Source organism: Hypanus sabinus, chromosome 6, assembly GCF_030144855.1.
Source record: "Hypanus sabinus isolate sHypSab1 chromosome 6, sHypSab1.hap1, whole genome shotgun sequence".
NCBI classification, from domain to species: domain Eukaryota; kingdom Metazoa; phylum Chordata; class Chondrichthyes; order Myliobatiformes; family Dasyatidae; genus Hypanus; species Hypanus sabinus.
Genome location: NC_082711.1, coordinates 63,686,264 through 63,704,951, shown reverse-complemented (window position 1 = coordinate 63,704,951; position 18,688 = coordinate 63,686,264). Strand labels below are relative to the sequence as shown.

The window sequence follows — 18,688 nt, the reverse complement described above, 5'->3', positions numbered from 1 at the left end:
GAAGTATGTTACTGTAATCTGCAAGGGATGGGACTAGGCTATCCCACTGGCTACCCTCCAAATCCTGTTAGTAGTACTTACCGGGTGTATGGCCACCAGGATGTCAGCAGTACTGGCTATCAGGACAAAATGGGAAACTTAGGCCTGAACCAAATCTGTGGAGGGTTGCTGTCATCTGGCCTACATAGTACCATATATGTACCACCTGCTTACTCTCTCTTGACATCCCACAGTGCAGGGCTGCCGTTGAAGGAGCATTACAGAAGCTAAGCGTTTCTGAATAATAGCATCCCTGTTCTGGGGACTTACCATCCTCCCTCTGCTCAGCGCCGAAGAAAATGGCTAAAGATACAGCCTTAGTGCTATGAAATACGATTCAGGCCATCAATGTCATCAAGACTTAAATAGTGCCAATCCACACTGTGGCCCTTTAAAATCAATTAGCAATTAGACTTCTTGTTGGCCAAAAAGAGTAGCACTTGTGATATCATTCGCCTGAGGTGTTGGATGTACATCCCTGGTATAGAACATAGAAACATTTATCTGAGAATATCACCAGTTTAGCAGTGCACATCTGAGTAAAGCTGATAATTTAGGGCAATTGATCTTCACTTTGGGAATCCTTTAGCTGGCTTCACTCTTTACTCTTGAGCTGGGGCAGCTCCATTGTACAGTGTGCAACTGAAGTCGTATTCTTGTTAGTTGTCATATTCCTTTTAGGCTCTTGCCTGAGATTACCTTGTGGGACGTTAGCCCGCAGAGCAGTCATTTCCAATCACCCCTGACGATTCTGTCACAGAGTTTCAGAGATTCTGCTATTGAAATTCAGTAAGATTTATGCAGGGCAAAGAGGACAGAGAGTGGAAGTCACAGTAAGACAAGGATAGCCTGGAGCAGTTATAGCCAAGTGATACCTTTGAGGTGAAACAACAGAGACTCCTTTGCCTACTACAGCTGAGATATTGTGCAATCAAGCCAAACGAGTAAGGCCTCTGCTGAGATTTCCAGAACAATCTTCCTAAAACACAACTTCCCGTTACAAAACAGGGGGTGTTGGGGACAGATGAGATAACAGATGTGAAAAATGCCCAAAAACTATGGCTCTGTTGTCTTTACTAACCTCAAAGTATCTTCGGATGTCTGTTTGAAGTTTTGATAGACTTCTAACACCGCAATTGCGATCTTCCGAGTAAGAAACTCAAACATATACGATTTACAATAATCAATATCCCCAATTGATAAGCCAATTCTATACAAAATAGTAGTTTTCTGTTCAGACTTCAGAACAGTGTGGGTGACAAGGGCCCTTGCAGTTCTCCTTGTGCACAAACAAAGTTAAAGAAAAACTTAAGTTGCAAGAAAGCATGTTTTCAGGGCCCAGTTATTTCATTTTATTATTGGCAATGACAGGTACTTTGACATCGCAACAGATCTATAGTGAACATAATCACACTGGCTCTCCACTGGGCTTTAGAGAACCTGGCTAACAACAATACCAACATCAGGCTGCTGTTTATTAAATACAGTTTGGTGTTCAACACCATCACCTTTTCAATACCAGCCAACAAGCTTTAAAATTTGGGCCTCTGTACTGTCCTCTACTACTGGATCCTTGCCTTCCTCATCAGGAGACCACAGTCAGTTCAGACCAGAAGTAACATCTCCTTCTCACCGACATTCAACGTGGGTACACCCCAAGGATGCGTGCTGAGCCCTCTGCTCTACTCCCTGCACTCATGACTGGATGGCTATGCACAGCTCAAACACCATCTACAAACTAGCTGATCATACAACAGCTGGCAGAATCTCATTTGACAACAAGAGAACATATAGGAATGAAATAGATCGACTGATCAAGTGGCGTCACAACAGCGCCTTGCACACAATGTCAGCAAGACCAAGGAATTGATTGTGGACTTCAGGAAGGGGAAGTTAGGAGAACACACGCCAATCCTCTTTGACGGGTCAGCAGTGGAAAGAGGGAGAAGCTTCTATCTCCTGGGCATCAGCATCTCAGAAGATCTATCCTCGGCCCACTATACTGAGGCAATCACAACAAAGGCAAGCCACCAGCTATACTTCTTTAGGAGTCTGAGGATATTGAAAGGTATACCATGGTGAGCATTCTGACTGGTAGCATTACAGTCTGGTGAGGAGGCCCCAGTTCACAGGATTATAAGAGCCTTTAGAGGGTTATAGACTCAGCCAGCTGCATCACGGGACGTCCCAATTCTCTTACTATCATCAAGGAGGAGGCACAGGAGCCTGAAGACACACACTCAATGTTTTAGGAACAACTTCTTCCCCTCCACCATCAGATTTCAGAATGATCAATGAACCCATGAACACCACCACGCTACTTCTCTTTTGTGTTGTTTAGTTATCTTCATTGTAAGTTCTAGTGATCTGTCATGCCTGCACTGTACTGCTGCCACTGAACAACAAATTTCATGCCTCATGTCAGTGACAATAAATCTAATTCTGAAAAACATCACATGATTAATACCAAGTCATATTTAGGCCTTTTACACAGTATCATTTTAGTATATCTGTTTGATGGACTAATAAATTTCTACACAGGTTTGAAACAGGATTACTTTTGCACAGACTGACTTCTCAGTGGTAACTGCAGCTGAGTTCTCATGCTGACTGAACACTTTACTATAAAAGCAAGTCAGCAAGCTTCTGGCAAACAGTGGATTCTGTCAAATCATTTAAGCAGTTAAAATAGTCTGTGCTTCGGAAGAAGAAAGAATATTTGTCCACCCAAGTCCTTACTTGCCTTAAAGGCAGCAGACATGGTTCCACACAAGCAGTCTGTGCATTTAATTTTCATTTGGTTCCTTCAGAAGATCTGAGAGCAGCAAACAGCAAGACCATGGATCAACCAAAGAGAGAAATGTCTTTTGAAATGAAATCCATTCTTGAACACTAAACAACTTTGGCAGCTCCATAATAATTTTTTGGGTATTTTCTAATTTACCAAACAATGAACAACAGATAGAAAAAACAGGCACTGCAATTCCTTTTTTGAAGGGTTTCATGCTTTCTTGTCCTGCAGCAGTGTTTGTTTGAACCAGCTATAGTGGGCCTGTCAATGCAAGGGTGTATTAATGGAACATTTGGTATGAAGCCGCCTGGCGATGTAAACCAGAGTACACACAGGTACACTCCGCCCAGGTAACGTTGCCACAAAACTAGAGGGCAAGGAACTCATTAAAATACTTAAAAGATTTTAGTGCCTAAATTTTGTTAGAAGCATGTTTCAAAAACAATTCTAAGGAATCAATGAATAAAGAAATGTTTCACGGTTATGACTTTAGAAAAATATTAAGACTCACTTCTCTTTTGCATTGTTTTCTGTTAAAGAACCATAGAAAAATCATTCTTCTTCAAATATAGAGTTATTACAGAGGCAGTCAAGGTCATTTTGTGCTCAAGGACATCACCATTCATATTTCAGTTCAAAGCAAAAGCTGCTTCCAACAGCAGTTCACTTTGGATTTTATCCTGCAGAATAACTTTGAAAAATATATCAGAATTAATCTGCTTTCCATGCGTTTTTATTAACATGCAGAACAGAATAATAATAAGCTACTGACAAAAACCACCAAGTGATTCTGTCTAGTTTTAAGGATAGAAGAGCTTAAAATTATTCAAATGTAGATGTAGTGAAGTGAAAAGAATTTGCTCTCATTTCCAATTTGCCCAAAAGCAAGAAAAATTCTTGCAAAGTGAATAAATATAATGCACACTTTTTCAAAAAGAGTCACAGAATCCTTAGCAGTGATCTATATTGCTCTATATGTAACTGTTGTTACATATATACTGAACACCAACACAATGTATTTGTGGAGTTTAAATCCTCTTGAAAAAGATCAAAATTACTTAAATACTAAGACACAGTCGTGATGCAGCTGTTTGAATTTTGAAAGATACAACTCTTCATATTCACAGTTAAATCCATTGACTACTTTAGATTCAACCCAAAATTATTAAGGACCTCCAGCACCCAGGATATGCCCTTTTCTCACTGTTACCATCAGGTAGGAGGTACAGAAGTCTGAAGGCACACACTCAGCAATTCAGGGACAGCTCCTTCCCCTCTGCCAATTCCTAAATGGACATTGATGCATTGGACACGAACTCACTTTTATATATATATATATTATACAGATTTCTGTTTCTGCACATTTTTTAAAAATCTATTCAATATATGTAATTGATTTACTTGTTTATTTATTGTTATGTTTTATTATTTTTCCTTTCTCTGCTAGATTATGCATTGCATGGAACTGGTGTTACTACGTTAACAAATATCACATCACATTCCATTGATAATAAACCTGATTCTGATTCTGAGAGGTTATTGCCTGAAATTATCCTCCCAAATCTGTCCTTCTATCAGAACACTCAAAAGCATTGGTCCTGACAACCCTCATCACTCAGCAAATCCACATTCTCAGCAAGATTCCCTTCCCTCAATCAAAATGGTTTTCCCCTTAAATGCAAGAGAATCTGCAGGTACTGGAATTCCAGAGTAACACAGAAAATGCTGAAGGAACTCATCAGGTCAGCTACCATCTACAGAAAGGAACAAAGGGACAACATTGAGCTGAAGCCCTTCATCATGATTGATGTTGGTTCTTGGCTGAAAACATTGACTCCTTTTTTATCCCCCACAGATGCTTTCTGAATTGCAAATCCCTTCAGCATTTTGTATACAATACTCCAGCTTTCCACACATCATACCTTTCTATTGAAAGCTGTGCTTCCATCCAACCAGAATAATCCCACACAGGAAGATCACTCCCACCATTGCTTAGAGTTGATGGGATTTATTCATATATGCAAATTGATCACCTGGGAATAATCAGAAGCTCTAACTCCCAATTCTCTGCAAATTGTTGCACGTATTAGCAAGCATTTCAGGTCATTTATAGAAATTTGGTTCAAATGCAGTGCAATTTCCTTACATTCATGAATTCAGTAGAAAAATATATTTTCAAGGTATGTTTTTAAACTTTTTTGTTTTCACCTCAGAATCTTTGAGGAAACAGTTCACATTGGGGCAGTATCCCTCTACATCTTTCCTAACCAAATACCTGTCCAGGTGCCTTTTGTACTTTATAATTGTATCTGCTTCTATTTCTTCCTCCAAGATAGTCATCATCCTCCATGTAAAAACCCAAGTTCAGAGTAAATTTATTACCAAAGTATGTACAATGTACCTTATGCAACTTCGAGATTCACTTTCTTGTGGGCACCCACTGAAAAACAAAGAAATACAATAGAATCCACAAACAACAAAAACCAGCAAGCGGCCAATGTGCAAAAGAGGACAAAACATGCAAAAATAATAAAAAAAGTACGCAAATAATGCAAAGTGAGTCCACAGGCTGTGGAGTCAGTTTAGCACGGAGGCAAGTGAAGCCAGTTCAGGGACCAGTGGCTGCAGAGTAATAACTGCTCCCACACTTGGTGGCGTGAGACTCAACACCTCCTGCCTGATGGTATTAACGAGAAAAGAGGGAGACAGGTCAAACTCGGGCAGATGGGCAGGCTCAGGTGGGATATCCTGACTGGGTTGAACTCTGTTTTGTTTACCACTCTCAGGCCTCAAAGCTTCAGTCTGGCTTGAAGTCTGCCCCAGTGATGGCTGACCTTTGCCTTCAGAGTGCTTCATCTGCATTTCCAAGAGTCAAGTTTGCAGAACCCTTCAGGAGATCACAAAATTGCTAGTTTGTTTACTTTAGACAGTTCAAAAGTACATCTCTTAAATGGGAAATTACATGCTGCTCCTTGCAGCAATTGCAGTTCAGAAGTATATCTAATAGAATATCTAGTAGTTATCACGTTATCGTATATCCTCAGCATTGCCTTGCCCCCGGATTTCCGTCTTCTCAGTTTAAATCAGTGTTCTCTTGATCTAGATGCTCATTCCCAAAGGGAAGAAAAGATTTCATCAGCATCCCTCATAATGCTGAGGCTTTATGAGGCTTCGCTCGGACTGCACTCGGAGTACTGTGAGCAGTTTTAGGTCCCTTATCCAAGAAAGGGTGTGCTGGCCTTGGAAAGAATCCAGAGGAGGTTCAGGAGAATGATCCTGGATTAAAGGGTTAACCACGTGAGGGGCATTTGATGGTTCAGAGCCAGTACTTGCTAGATTGGGGGAGGAGGTGTGCAGAATCTCATTGATACTTATCCAGTATAGAAAGGCCTAGATAGAGCGGATGTGGAGATTTTTCCTATAGTGGGGGAGTCTAGGACCAGAAGGCAGAGCCTCCAAGTACAAAGCTGTCCCTTGAGAACAGAGATGAGGAGACATGGAGGCCAAGTAATTGGGTATATTTAAAGTGGAGATTGATAGGTCTTTGATTAGTAAAGCCATCAAAGGTTATATGGAGATGATAGGAGAATGGGGTTGAGAGGAAAGATAAATCAGCCTTGATTTAATGAGTGAGCGGACTCAATGAGCTGAATGGCCTAATTCTACTCCTATGCCTTACGGTCTAATTGTAATCAGCTTCCTACATTCCACTGAGAACAAACCCAGCCAATTCCATCTCTTTATAATTACAGTTCTCCATTCCAGCAAACATCCCAATTAATCCCTTCTGTACTTCACATCCTTCCTGTAGTGCGGCAATCAAAATATACAGACGTGATATTCCAAACACACTCCAATCAATGTTTTGTGAGGTTGTAACATTACATTACATTAAGGACTCCACTGAAACTGATCTAGGTATGTTACTTCAAGTAAAGAGTGTGGATGGAAAGCTCTAGCTTTGGCATAAGACTAGTAGAATCATTACATGCCTTTTTTCTGTAAATGTAATTACAATTTTCTCATTATCCTCTTCATAGAGCTTCTCTCACAATGTTGTCCAACTATCTTTTATTAGTTGTGATAAATCAAAAGGCAATGCTCACTCCAATCCTTTTATGGTCTAAATTGGTATGTTGTTAAACAATTCAAATTTGAAAGCTACTATACTTGTAGAGATGGAGTCCATTAGTTAGTCTTTTTCTACAATAATACTCTACCACCAATAATGACTTATTTTTTGTACCATAAAACCCACAGAATATAATATCTTGGAAGGTATTCCAAGGGACCAGACATAGAAGTAGTTGTGTAAACAAGGACTGACTAAGGATAGTCGTCATGCCTTCATGCAAATAGGTCATGTCTAACCAATATTATAGAGATTTTCAAGGAAGTTACCAGGAAAGGCGATGAAGGCAAAGCGGTGGATATTGTCTACATGGACCTTAATAAGGCATGGGAGGCTGGTCAAGAAGCTTCAGTCACTCAGCATTCAGGACGAGGTACTAAATTGTATTAGACATTGGCTTTGTGGGAGAAGCCAGACAGTGGTAATTGAGGACTGCATCTTTGACAGGAGACCTGTGACCAGTGGTGTGCCGCAGGGATCGGTGCTGGTTCCTTTGTTGTTTGTCATCTGTATCAATGATCTGGATGGTAATGTGATTAACTGAATCAGCAAATTTGTGGATGACATCAAGAATGGGGATGTAGTAGACAGTGAGAAAGGTTATCATGGCTTGCAGAGGAATCTGGATCAGCTGGAAAAATTATCTGAAAAATGGCAGATGGAGTTTAATGCAGATGAGAGTGAGGTTTTGCCCTTTGGTAGGTCCAACCAGGGTAGGTCTTACACAGTAAATAGTAGGGTACTGAGTGTGGCAGAACAAAGGGAACTGGGAATACAGGTCTATAATTCTTTGAAAGTGGGGTCATAGGTAGATAAGGTCATAAAGAAAGCTTTCCTACATTGGCTGTGGAGGTCTAATTTGGAGTGTTGTGTGCAGTTTTGGTCACCTTCCTACAGGAAAGATGTAAACAAGATTGAAAGAGTACAAAGATATTTGACAAGGATGTTGCCAAGTCTGGAGGGACGACAACTAGAGTGTGGAAGCTCATGCATGCAAGCTTGACCTCAACATTTCAGGAAAGTTTGGATAAGTACATGGATAGTAGGGATATGGAGGGCTATATTGCCAATCCAGGTCAATGGGAGTTTAAATGGTTTCAGCAGGGACTAGATGGACTGAAGGGTTGTTTCTGTGTTGTACTTCTCTATGTCTCTATGGATCTGTGTATTGAGACACAAACCATTGCTAATGTGGCCCAATCCATTTTATATCCTCTTGGTGTCTTTGTGATGGATATTTACTGTCCGGTGCCAGGGACCTTTCTGTTTTGTTAAGCTCTGCTTTCTAACATAGTAATTAAACTTCTAAAGGTCAAATGGTTGTTTTTGAGTAAGATAAACATCCAATATTCTTTGTTCAGCTTTTTGTCATAAACAGGTGTCAGTCTTCAGTTCTTAATGTAAATGGCAAGTAATTATCAATGTGAAGTTAAAAGATCAGCTTTGTAAACAAACACAAGACCATAAGAAGTAGGAGCAGAATTAAACCATTCAGCCCATTGAGTCTGCTCTGCCATTTCATCATGGCTGATCCAATTTCCTCTCAGCCCCAATCTCCTACCTTCTCCCTGTATCCCTTCATGACCAATCAAGAATCTATTCATCTCTGCCTTAAATAGAAATAAAGTCTTGGCCTCCACAGCTACCTATGCAAAGAATTCCATGGTTCACCACTTTCTGGCTTGAAAGATTCCTCCTAATCTCCATTCTAAAAGGACACCCCTCTATTCTGAAGCTGTGGTAAGTGAACAATTTTTTGAAGAGTAGGTAGTCACAGTATAACCTCCCTTTAGTGAGTGTACCCAAAGCTATCTAAATCAGATAGGGGTTAAAGTCTTTGTTTAGAAATTAGCAGTCAGCAAACCCAATACCATCACACCTTCTTATAGAGATGCTTAAAGTTTCATTTATATTAAATCCAAAAGATCACAGATAATTATTGACAACATTATATCAAAAGACCAAGCCAATTCCATTTCATAGGAACACATAAAATGCTGGGTTAATAAAAAGGCACTGTACCAGTAAGTTCACATGCTCTCATCCTGTTAAAAGGGAGAATGTGTTGAAAGTGAAGTTGTTGACAAATGATACCATCTATTCCTATCAACTAGTCTACAACTGGCAAAACTAATGAGCAAGGGTGTACCTTGTCAATGACTCAATTAACAAGATGCATTCTTAACTAATGAGCAAGCATACATCTTCCCACAGTTCAGCTAACAAGATGATACCATCTTATTGCTGTCATTTAATTACACAGGACTTCCTTCCTGCAGTTAACTGCTGCTCAACCATCAACATTTCTTGATTCTGCATTCTTGATTCTCTCGATTCTGCTTTCTTGGTTCTTAGATCTGCATTTCTGTAAACTAGCCGATTAGTTTACTCAATCATGACCCAATTAAGAACCCCAAAAACTACATTATTAAAGTGTTTTTCAATCGGATGGTTAACTCAGTGAGGCAATCATGAATTAAAGTGGCCAATGCTGTAAGGGTTAATTTCAGATCAAACATTTATTACAGAATGCTCATTTGGTGGAAGACGAGCTGGAATGTGTATGTGTTTACAGATCGCTTTCTTAAAGAAGTAATTAGCCACAGGCATCCAAATATGGGGACTGGGAAATGAGTGAAGAGCCAATTCCACAAAAGAGGAAGAGATTAATCAAAAATTGAGGTTTAGAACAGGAGCAAAACCTGGTAATAAAGAATGTATAGATATTATTAAAGTACTCATACTGGGTGGCATGGACCATAGCAGTTCATGTAAAACTACTACAGAGCCAGCCATCTCAGATTCAATTCCCCCTGCTATCTGCAAGAAGTTCATTATGTTCTTCCTGTGACTGTGGGGGTTTCCTCTGGGTGAATCAGCTCCCTCTCATAATCCAAAGAAGTTCATGTTAGAATTAAGGAGCTGTGCCTTTATTGATGCTTTGCTGCATGCTTGAGTGCTTGGTGGTTGGTGCCGATGCTTTTATTTGCCGGTGGGGGAAGGAGAGCTGGGAGGGTGCTTTGGGGTTCTAACATTTCATATTCTGGGGCACACCTCTGTTTTCGTGGATGGTTGCGAAGAAAAAGAATTTCAGGATGCATATTGTATTCACTTCTCTGACATTAAATGTACCTTTGAACCTTTGTAGGCATGTTATGTTGGACCCGGAAGTGTGGTGACACATGTAGGCTGCCCAGCATAATCCTCACTGATTTGCTTTGACGAAAACAATACATTTCATTGTATGTTTCAGTGTTTTGATGTACGCTACAAATAAAGCTAATCTTTAAGATTGTTATCTTGATTGAAATTGTGTATTATAATTTGTTTTGAGTACTTCAGATCACTTCAAGCTTTTCTCTTTAAAGATTATCCATTTGCTTGTACTGGAGCCTTCAGGCAAGAACTTGGGATCTAAGAGTAATGCAGGTGCTGTAGTACTTGGAGTATGTGATTGCTGGAGCTGACAAATGCTTTGGCATTATGATATATGGTGTTCAGCAAGCCATTCAATTGTATTGTTACTACAGCGGTGCAAGTAAGTAAGTGCCCTTCCAACACCTTCTCAAGGGCAACTGGGGCAGGCAATAAATGGGTTTTCTTTTAGTGCCCATATCCTGAACAATGAATACAAAGTTTAAAAAAAGCATTAAAATGCTTGTGAAATGATTGACAATTCTGCTGAGTTTAAAACCTGCCCAGGACGATCTGCATGTTCCCATCTTCCTCGCATCCTCCTGCAGCACTGACAATTTTGTCTGGCTCACCCAGCTCTGCTTCTTCCGTTCCTGTTTATTCTGGTGCCCTTATGAACTCCCCCCCCCCCCACCACCCCACCCACATCATGCAACACTCTGTGTCTCCAGTGCTTTTGCTGACATGTTCCACAACATTAGGACCCATATGGGGAATTTTGTATTGCTGCTGTAAATACCCTCACGCATACAAAAGTAGCACCTTTCACATCACCACAGCAGCTGGTTAGCAGAACCTTGAATGTGATTTTTACTCTATGTTTGAAAACATTGAACAGTACTTATAAAAAATAATAATGTGGATGAATGAAGTCTGTCTATGATGGCTTTCAAAGTTCAAAGTAAATTTGTTATCGAAGTACATATATGTCACCACATACACATTGAGATTAATTTTCTTGTGGACATCAGTAAATACAAGAAACATGATAGAATCAATGAAAGACCATGTCCAATGTGCAAAACAAAAACAACAAACTGTGCAAATACAGAAAGAAAGTAAATAAAGAATTAAGCAATAAAGATCGGTAACATGAGGTGAAGAGTTCTTGAAAGTGAGTTCAGTTCAGTTGGAACTGTTCAGTGATGGAGCGAGCGAAGTTATCCCCTCTGGATTGGATATTATGCTCTTACTTCCTAGCTGAGATCCACAAACCCTTTGCTTAAAGGTATTGGTCCATGGCATAGAATGGATTGGGAACCCCTGCAAAGTCATGGAGTCATAGAAAAGTTCAGCAAAGAAACAGGCCCGTTGACCCATTAGGTCAGTGCCAAACTATTTAAACTGACTATCCCTAATTAATCCCTGTCTATCCAAATACTCATATATCTGATTCCTTAGAATACCTTCCAATAACTTTCCCTCTATTGATATCAGGCTCGCTGGCTATAATTTTCTAGTTTATTTTTAGAGCCTTTCTTAAACAACTGAACAACATTAGTTTTCCTCCAATCCTTTGTTACCTCAATTGGTGCTTGGGATGATTTAAATATCTTTGCTAGGGCCCCTCCATTTTCTGCACGCCTCCCATAGGATCACACAGAACATCTTGTCAGGCTCTGGGGATTTATCCACCCTAATTTGCCCCAAGACAGCTAACAATTCCTCCTCTATAATCTATATAGGGTCCATGACCTCACTGGTGCTTTGCGTCGCTTCTATAGACTCTGAGTCCATCTCCGGAGTAAATACCAACGCAAAAATTCCATTTAAGAACTCCCGCATCTCTTTTAGCTCCATGCATAAATTACCATTCTGATCTTCCAAAGGACCAATTTTGTCCCTTGCAATCCTTCTGCTCTTAATATTTCCATGGAATTCCAAAGGAGTCTTCTTCACCTTGTCTGCTAGGGCAACCTTGTGCCTTCTTTTAGCCCTCCTGATTTCTTCCTTAGGCTAAGTCCACACTACACCAGATAAATCCGTAACAAAGCTATTGCTCTTCGTTTTTACCCTCCATCCACACTAAAACGCCATTTTCGTCCCCCGAAAACGGAGATTTTCAGAAACACTCTCCAGAATGTGTAATTTTGAAAATGCTGGATTGGCCGGAGCAGTGTGGACAGGGTAACCGGAGAAATCTAAAAACACTGTCATGACATGCCATAACAGATGGTGATGGCAGCATGCCACTTCATTGTTTTCCTGAACGCAACCTTACAATTTCAGAACTGACGGCAGTGAGACTGAAGCCAGAAGAGTTAGAAATGTACTCGCCAAATACTTTGACCCATAGCTTACTGAATAAATAAGTATACTCACTTTGCCCTGTTTTCTGTCCTTGCTTGTATGAAGGTGGTTTACCTATTTATGCAAGTACTTCTCTGACAATAGATGTGTAACAGCCTAATGTAACATTGTATGGAAGTACAAGATAACACTGATGCAGACATGTTTTATACGTTTAACAAGGGGCTTTATTAATGCAATAAAGTTCATCAGTTTTTCAATGTTCGTCGTCAGCCGTATCATACTATCTGTGAACTCCCTGTCGGTTGCCTCCTTATGCTCCAGTATTTGTTTTTTTCTGGTTATAAGTCCTCCTGTGCGAGAGCCAACAGCTGTCCGTCATTTAAGTTTTTCTAATCTATAACTGGACAAACATGTACCAAGTCTTTCACAGCAAGGTTCGACACAAACATGTCACTTGTTTTTGGTAGATGTGTCCTGCTCATGCGCAGTAGGAGGAGATTCGCCGAAATATCCGTTTTAATGTGAACAGAGATATTTTTTTAAATGGCTGGTGCCTATCATTTTTACACTAAACCGGCGTTTTCAATATTATCTGGTCTAGTGTGGACGTAGCCTTAAATGTTGTCTTACATTCTTATATTCCATAAGCACCTCATTTGTTCCTACCTACCTATAACTGCTATGCAGCTCTTTTCTTTCAGAAAGAAGGCCTCAGTATCTCTTGGAAACCAAAGTTCCCTTAACCTGTTATCTTTAACTTTTATTCTGACAGGCACATACAAGCTTTGCACTCTCAAAATTCAGGTTTTGAAGGCATCCCAATTGCCAAGTACACCTTTGGCAGAGAACAGCCCATCCCAATCCACACTTGCCAGATCCTTTCTGATACCACTTATACTGGCTTTTCTCCAATTAAGAATCTCATCCCAAGGACCAGGCCTATCTATTTCCATCTTTACTTTGAAACTAATGGCATTATGATCATTAGATGCAAAGTGTCCTCTACACAAACTTCTGTCACCTGCCCTGTCTCCCTCCCTAATGGGAGAACAAGTATCACACACTCTCTCATTGTGACCTCTATGTACTGATTAAGGAAACTCTCCTGAACACATCGGACAATCTCTATCCTATCTAGTCCTTGTACAGTATGGAAGTCCCAATCAAAAGGTGGAAAGTTAAAATCACCTAATATAACAACATTATGCTTCTTGCAACAGTCTGCATTCTCTCTACAAATTTGTTCATCTGAATCCCGTAGACTGTTGCTTATATATGATAGAACCCCACTAATTGCATACCCTTCTTATTCTTATTCCCGGGTTCCACCCAGAAAGCCTCACTAGATGAGTTCTCCAGTCTGTCCTGGCTGAGCACTGCCATGACATTTTCCATGACCAGTAACACCACCACTCCCACTTTAATCACTGCTGCTCTGACGCTTCTAAAACAACAGAGCCCTGGAGCTGCTATTCTCTATCTATTTAAGAACTGTTTCTGCCTGTTATCCTATATGCTTTTCCTCTCTGCATATAGGCTGGTCTGCTGGGTACAACCCAATATGCCATAAACACATCTGAAACAAATAACAGCTTCACCTAATTTCACCTGCCATATTCCCTCATCTATTGTAGAAATTCCCTTTGTTTCACCCACATTTCACCGAAACCTAGATGAACTTATTTTTCTCTTTCCTCGGGTCTGATGAAGGGGCTCTCATCTGAAATGTTAATGGTTTCTCTTTCCACAGAAGCTGTATGACTTGCTTAATTTTTCCAGTACATTCCACTTTTCTAATACTGTATTTACCCAGTTATTCTAATCCTACTGGGTAAGTCCCACCAACTTACTATTAAGATCACCAGACATTACCTGTCCATGAATCTGCCAAACTAACTTTAAAATGTTGTAATTGTACCCAAACCTACCACTTTCTCTGGTAGCTCATCCACTGTGGTCTGTGTGAAAACAATGCCTGTCTGGTCCCCTTTAAATCTTTTCCTTCTCATCTTAAACCCGTGCTATTAGCTGTAGAACCCCTATGCTGGGGGAAAGGCTGTGGCCATCCACCTTTTCTATGTCCTGTCATGATATAAACCTCCAAAAGGTCATCCCATAGCCTCCTTCAAAGTTGCATGCTTTATCACAAATTTGAGTCAGATTACTGAATAATGTAAATGTTGTCCAAGGCTGGTGTCAACTTCATATAGTCTGTGAAGTCAAAGACAAAGCATTCTCAAATGAGGATGCTCAGTGGGAAGAAACCGAATTTCTTGCAGGCATTTAGTGTTGCTTTGGTAATAGATACACCAGCAGATACACTGGCACAAAGTTTGCAGAGTCTCTCAAGAAAGGCTCAGAGTGTTAACAGATTGACACCAGTTTCTACAACATCTGTGGGAAACAGAAGAACTTCCTGTTGAGAAAATGCTATTGCATTGAACTTTGAACTTCATAGTAGCAGCATGCGATGTCAAGCTAATGAGTGCAGTTGCAAGGAGTCTGTTGCCATAATTGCGATATTAAGGGATATCTGTCATCAATTTCCCTGAAAGCAAAATAAAACTATGAAAACTGAAGCAACCAACCAGTATGAAGCTGATTAGGAAGAACTTTGAAGACCTTGGTATATATGAAAACAGTAATGACTTGCAAAGATCAAGAAGACTGTTTACACTAAGACAAATTCTAATGAATCTTTCCATTTATTAGTTTAGAAGGAAATCCAAAAAAAAAAGTACAAGTATCCCCTTAATGGCCCCAGAAACCATTTTGCCATAGGATCACTTTATCATGGATATTCCTTTTGTCCTTTCCATGTATGTTGCCACTTTCTCAGCAGCTGAAAATTGTGCTTATTATCTCTCTATTGTAATTATGATGAAGGACCTTTGATCTGAAACATTAACCCTGTTTCTTTGTCTGTAATCCAAGAGTATACAACATTTTCTGTTTTTATACCAGTTTTACAGCATCTTTTTTCTTTCATCTTCCTTTAATAAGCACATCGCAAAATCCTTCGATTGCCTCTTGCCATATAACACAGCCATCTCCTCAAGCTCAGCCTCAGCCTAAATCATCCATTCCCCTAGTTCTGGCCCCCTGTGAACACATTCTCTTTATATTCCCCAGGCTGTAATGGAACTTCAGAATTCTTACTGTAGTATTGTACAAATTTATACTTTTGTTCTAGATGGTATGTGACTTTCATAATTTGACAGTGAATGATCACAATAAGTATGAATGGGTTGAGAGATTATATTGACAATTCTGTCACATTAAATATATTGATTAATGACTGAAGAGCCCTGAGAAAAGTTTTACTGTTTTGCCTTTGGATATGGCCACTAATTGAGTTTTTGTACAATTAAAGGGGGTCCATAGTCACATTGTTCATAGTTCATTTTTGTGCATCACCAGAACACATTTGCTTGTGTTTGTCTCAGTGACTGGTCTCGTTTGCATATTATGCCTAGTTTTATCATATAAACAGTTGTGTGATAAGATAAGGTTTTCCTAAACTCTGTTAGACAAATTTACATTCATGTTTGCTGAACGGTGAAACAACGGACGTGGGTATTCCTTGCAATCCTATTGTATGCAGCTGGATTTCCATGAAAGTTAACCATAAAGAATCAATGCTAATTATCTTAAATATGCTTTTCATCTTAAATCCTTGGAGAAGGAAGAAGACTCAGGATTAATATATGAACTGATTGTGCACTTTTTTTTTCCAGGAGAGAACTCTGAGATCAAATAGAATGAAGTAAATCTTCTGACTTCAACTTCTTGAAGAGAAATCGCAAGTGAAATGGGTTCAATTTTCAGGAGTGAGGAAATGTGCTTGGTTCAACTCTTCTTTCAGACTGAAACAGCATACTGTTCCGTTAATGAATTGGGAGAACTAGGACTTGTACAATTCAGAGATGTAAGTACCTTTACATGCAAAACAAAATCTGCTGACAATGCTGTTTTCTTCCTGTTTGCAAAAAATTGACAGTGTAATAAAATGTATTCAAGTATATCTTTATAACTCTTGAAAACGAAAAGACCCCTTAGACATTTCACTACTGAAACCACGTAACAGATGTGACATGTTTTCTGTATTCATTTAGCAAATTTTGAGTAAATGATTAATAGTTTCAATTGAAATTGAAACATTTCCATATTGGACAAAATACTATCTATCAATAAGCCTTTCACATTGTTAATAACATCTCATCTGATTCTTCCCTTACACTTGGAGCTGAATCCAGGGATTGTTGCATTCCAGAGAAAATTTGTGAATGAAGTCAGGCGATGTGAAGAAATGGAAAGAATTCTACGTAGGTTTCCAGAGAGAGATTGTACCCCAGTTGCCTAATTACAATTTTACTTATATAATTTATTTAGAAAAATTATCATCATTGTTAAAAGTTAATGTGCTTCAAGCTGAGTGTTATTTATTTCCCTTCTGCAGGCTTTTTAGAAAAAGAAATTACAAAAGCTAATATCCCAATCATTGAAAGTGCAGAAAATGATAAAGCCCCTTGCCCCAGGGATGTCATTGAATTGGAGGTAAGCACTGATTTCTGCAACTACTAATGTTACTGGTTATGCAGGATATTCTTACCTTCTTCTTCCATGATTCCTTTATAATATGGATAACATTTTAAGCAATATTGAGTCATGTTTAGATTTTAAAAATCCCTTAAGGTTGATGTTGTAGTATTACATAGCATGATTAGGTTTGCTCCTTGGAAACCTTCCATGATGTAAACATAATTGTTCTTGGTAAATAAGATTCAAAATTTAATTTAGATTTGATTTAATATTTATCACTTTCTTCTGATATATTTATGAGGAATATGCAAATTAATTACTGAATTTTACACAATGCTGTCCACTGTTCGTTATATTTTCCTTGCTGTATTTCCACACACAGATTTCATTTCCAAATGACTTTCATCTTTCACATTATTGTACTATTCATTGACTTATGAGAAGACAAGATGACAATTCCTTCTACTCCTTTTTGTTCTGTACCAATTTCCTTGTTAGAAATTGGTGAGCCACATTCAGTTAAGGAGTCAATCAAAAAATATTTTTAAAAATGTATGACTTCTGATTGAGAGTTGAATGGCCAATCACTATTCATTATTATAGTCATTTTCTTTTTATTTAGATTCTAACCTCTTCCAGTATTACTCCTTTGGTAACTATTGGGAGCATTTTGATTATCATGCATGTGACAATAATCATTCTGGACAGTACAACGATCTAGAAGTCATAGACCATAAGACATACAGTAGGAGCATAATTAGGCTCTTTGGCCCATCAATTCTGCTCTCCCATTCCATCATGGCTGATTTATTATCCTTCTCAATCCCATTTTCCTCTCTTCACCTTTCACACCTTTACTAATCAATCTCTGCTAATCAATTTAGTGTACCGGTTCCACAGCCATATGTAGCAATGAATTCCACAGATTCACCACCCTCTGGCTAAAGAAATTCCTCCTCATTTCTGTTCTAAAAGGACATCCCTCTATTCTGAGGCAGGTCCTCTAGCCCTAGACTCCCCCACTAAAGAAAAAAATTCTCTCAACATCCACTCTATCTGTGCCTTTCAATTTTCAATAGGTTTCAGTGAAGTCCCCTGTCATTTTTCTTAGCTCCAGTGAGTGTAGGCCCAGAGCCATCAAACACTCATTATATGTTAATCCTTTCATTCCTATGAACCTCTTCTGGACTCTCTCCAATGTCAGCACATCTTTTCTTAGATAAGGGCCTCAAAACAGCTCACGATACTCCATGTGGTTGGACCAATGTATTATAAAGCCTCAGCATTAAATACTACATTTATATTCGAGTGCTCTTGAAATGACTGCTAACTTTGCATCTGGTTTCCTTGCCACCAATTCAACCAAATTAACCTTTAGGGAATCCTACATGGGGACTCCCAAATCTCTTTACACCTCCAATTTCTGAACTTTTCCCCATATAGGAACTAGTCAACACCTTTATTCCTTCTACTAAATTGCATGACCATACAATTCCCTTCACTATATTCCATCAGCCTCTTCTTTGCCCATTCTCCTAATCAGTCCTTCTTCCCTTCTCCCTGCTTCCTCAATTGTACCTGCCCCTTCACCTATCTTTTTATTGTGTGCAAATTTGGACAAATAATTTGGACATCCAAATCATTTACTTATCTTCCTACTGCCTTAACAGGGACCGACCCCTGTGGAAAACCATGGTTTTTGTCTTGTTTAGGAGCCTCATGTTCAGCGCCTTATC

At 39.3% G+C, this 18,688-nt stretch overlaps 2 protein-coding genes across 19 annotated transcripts in view; one reads left to right on the top strand and one right to left on the bottom strand.

Annotated features, from left to right (window-relative positions):
• Positions 1–18,688, bottom strand: part of LOC132395540 (uncharacterized) — a 135,418-nt gene that overhangs the window by 68,314 nt on the left and 48,416 nt on the right. The window contains exon 6 of one of the 18 annotated variants that reach the window (XR_009512658.1): positions 5,232–5,270. The exons of 16 other annotated variants lie outside the window; for them this stretch is intronic. The gene's annotated coding sequence lies outside the window, so the exon portion shown is untranslated. Of the gene's footprint in view, positions 1–5,231; positions 5,271–18,688 lie in introns of those variants that run through there. One more of the 18 variants, XR_009512648.1, reaches the window with a different exon arrangement.
• LOC132395543 (V-type proton ATPase 116 kDa subunit a 1-like) overlaps positions 10,867–18,688 on the top strand; it is a 102,757-nt gene continuing 94,935 nt past the window's right edge. Inside the window, exons 1-3 of the mRNA XM_059972317.1 lie at positions 10,867–16,338; positions 16,657–16,735; positions 16,870–16,967. Of these exons, the coding sequence (XP_059828300.1) occupies positions 16,222–16,338; positions 16,657–16,735; positions 16,870–16,967 (294 nt within the window). The 5' untranslated portion in view covers positions 10,867–16,221. The remainder of the gene's footprint in view (positions 16,339–16,656; positions 16,736–16,869; positions 16,968–18,688) is intronic.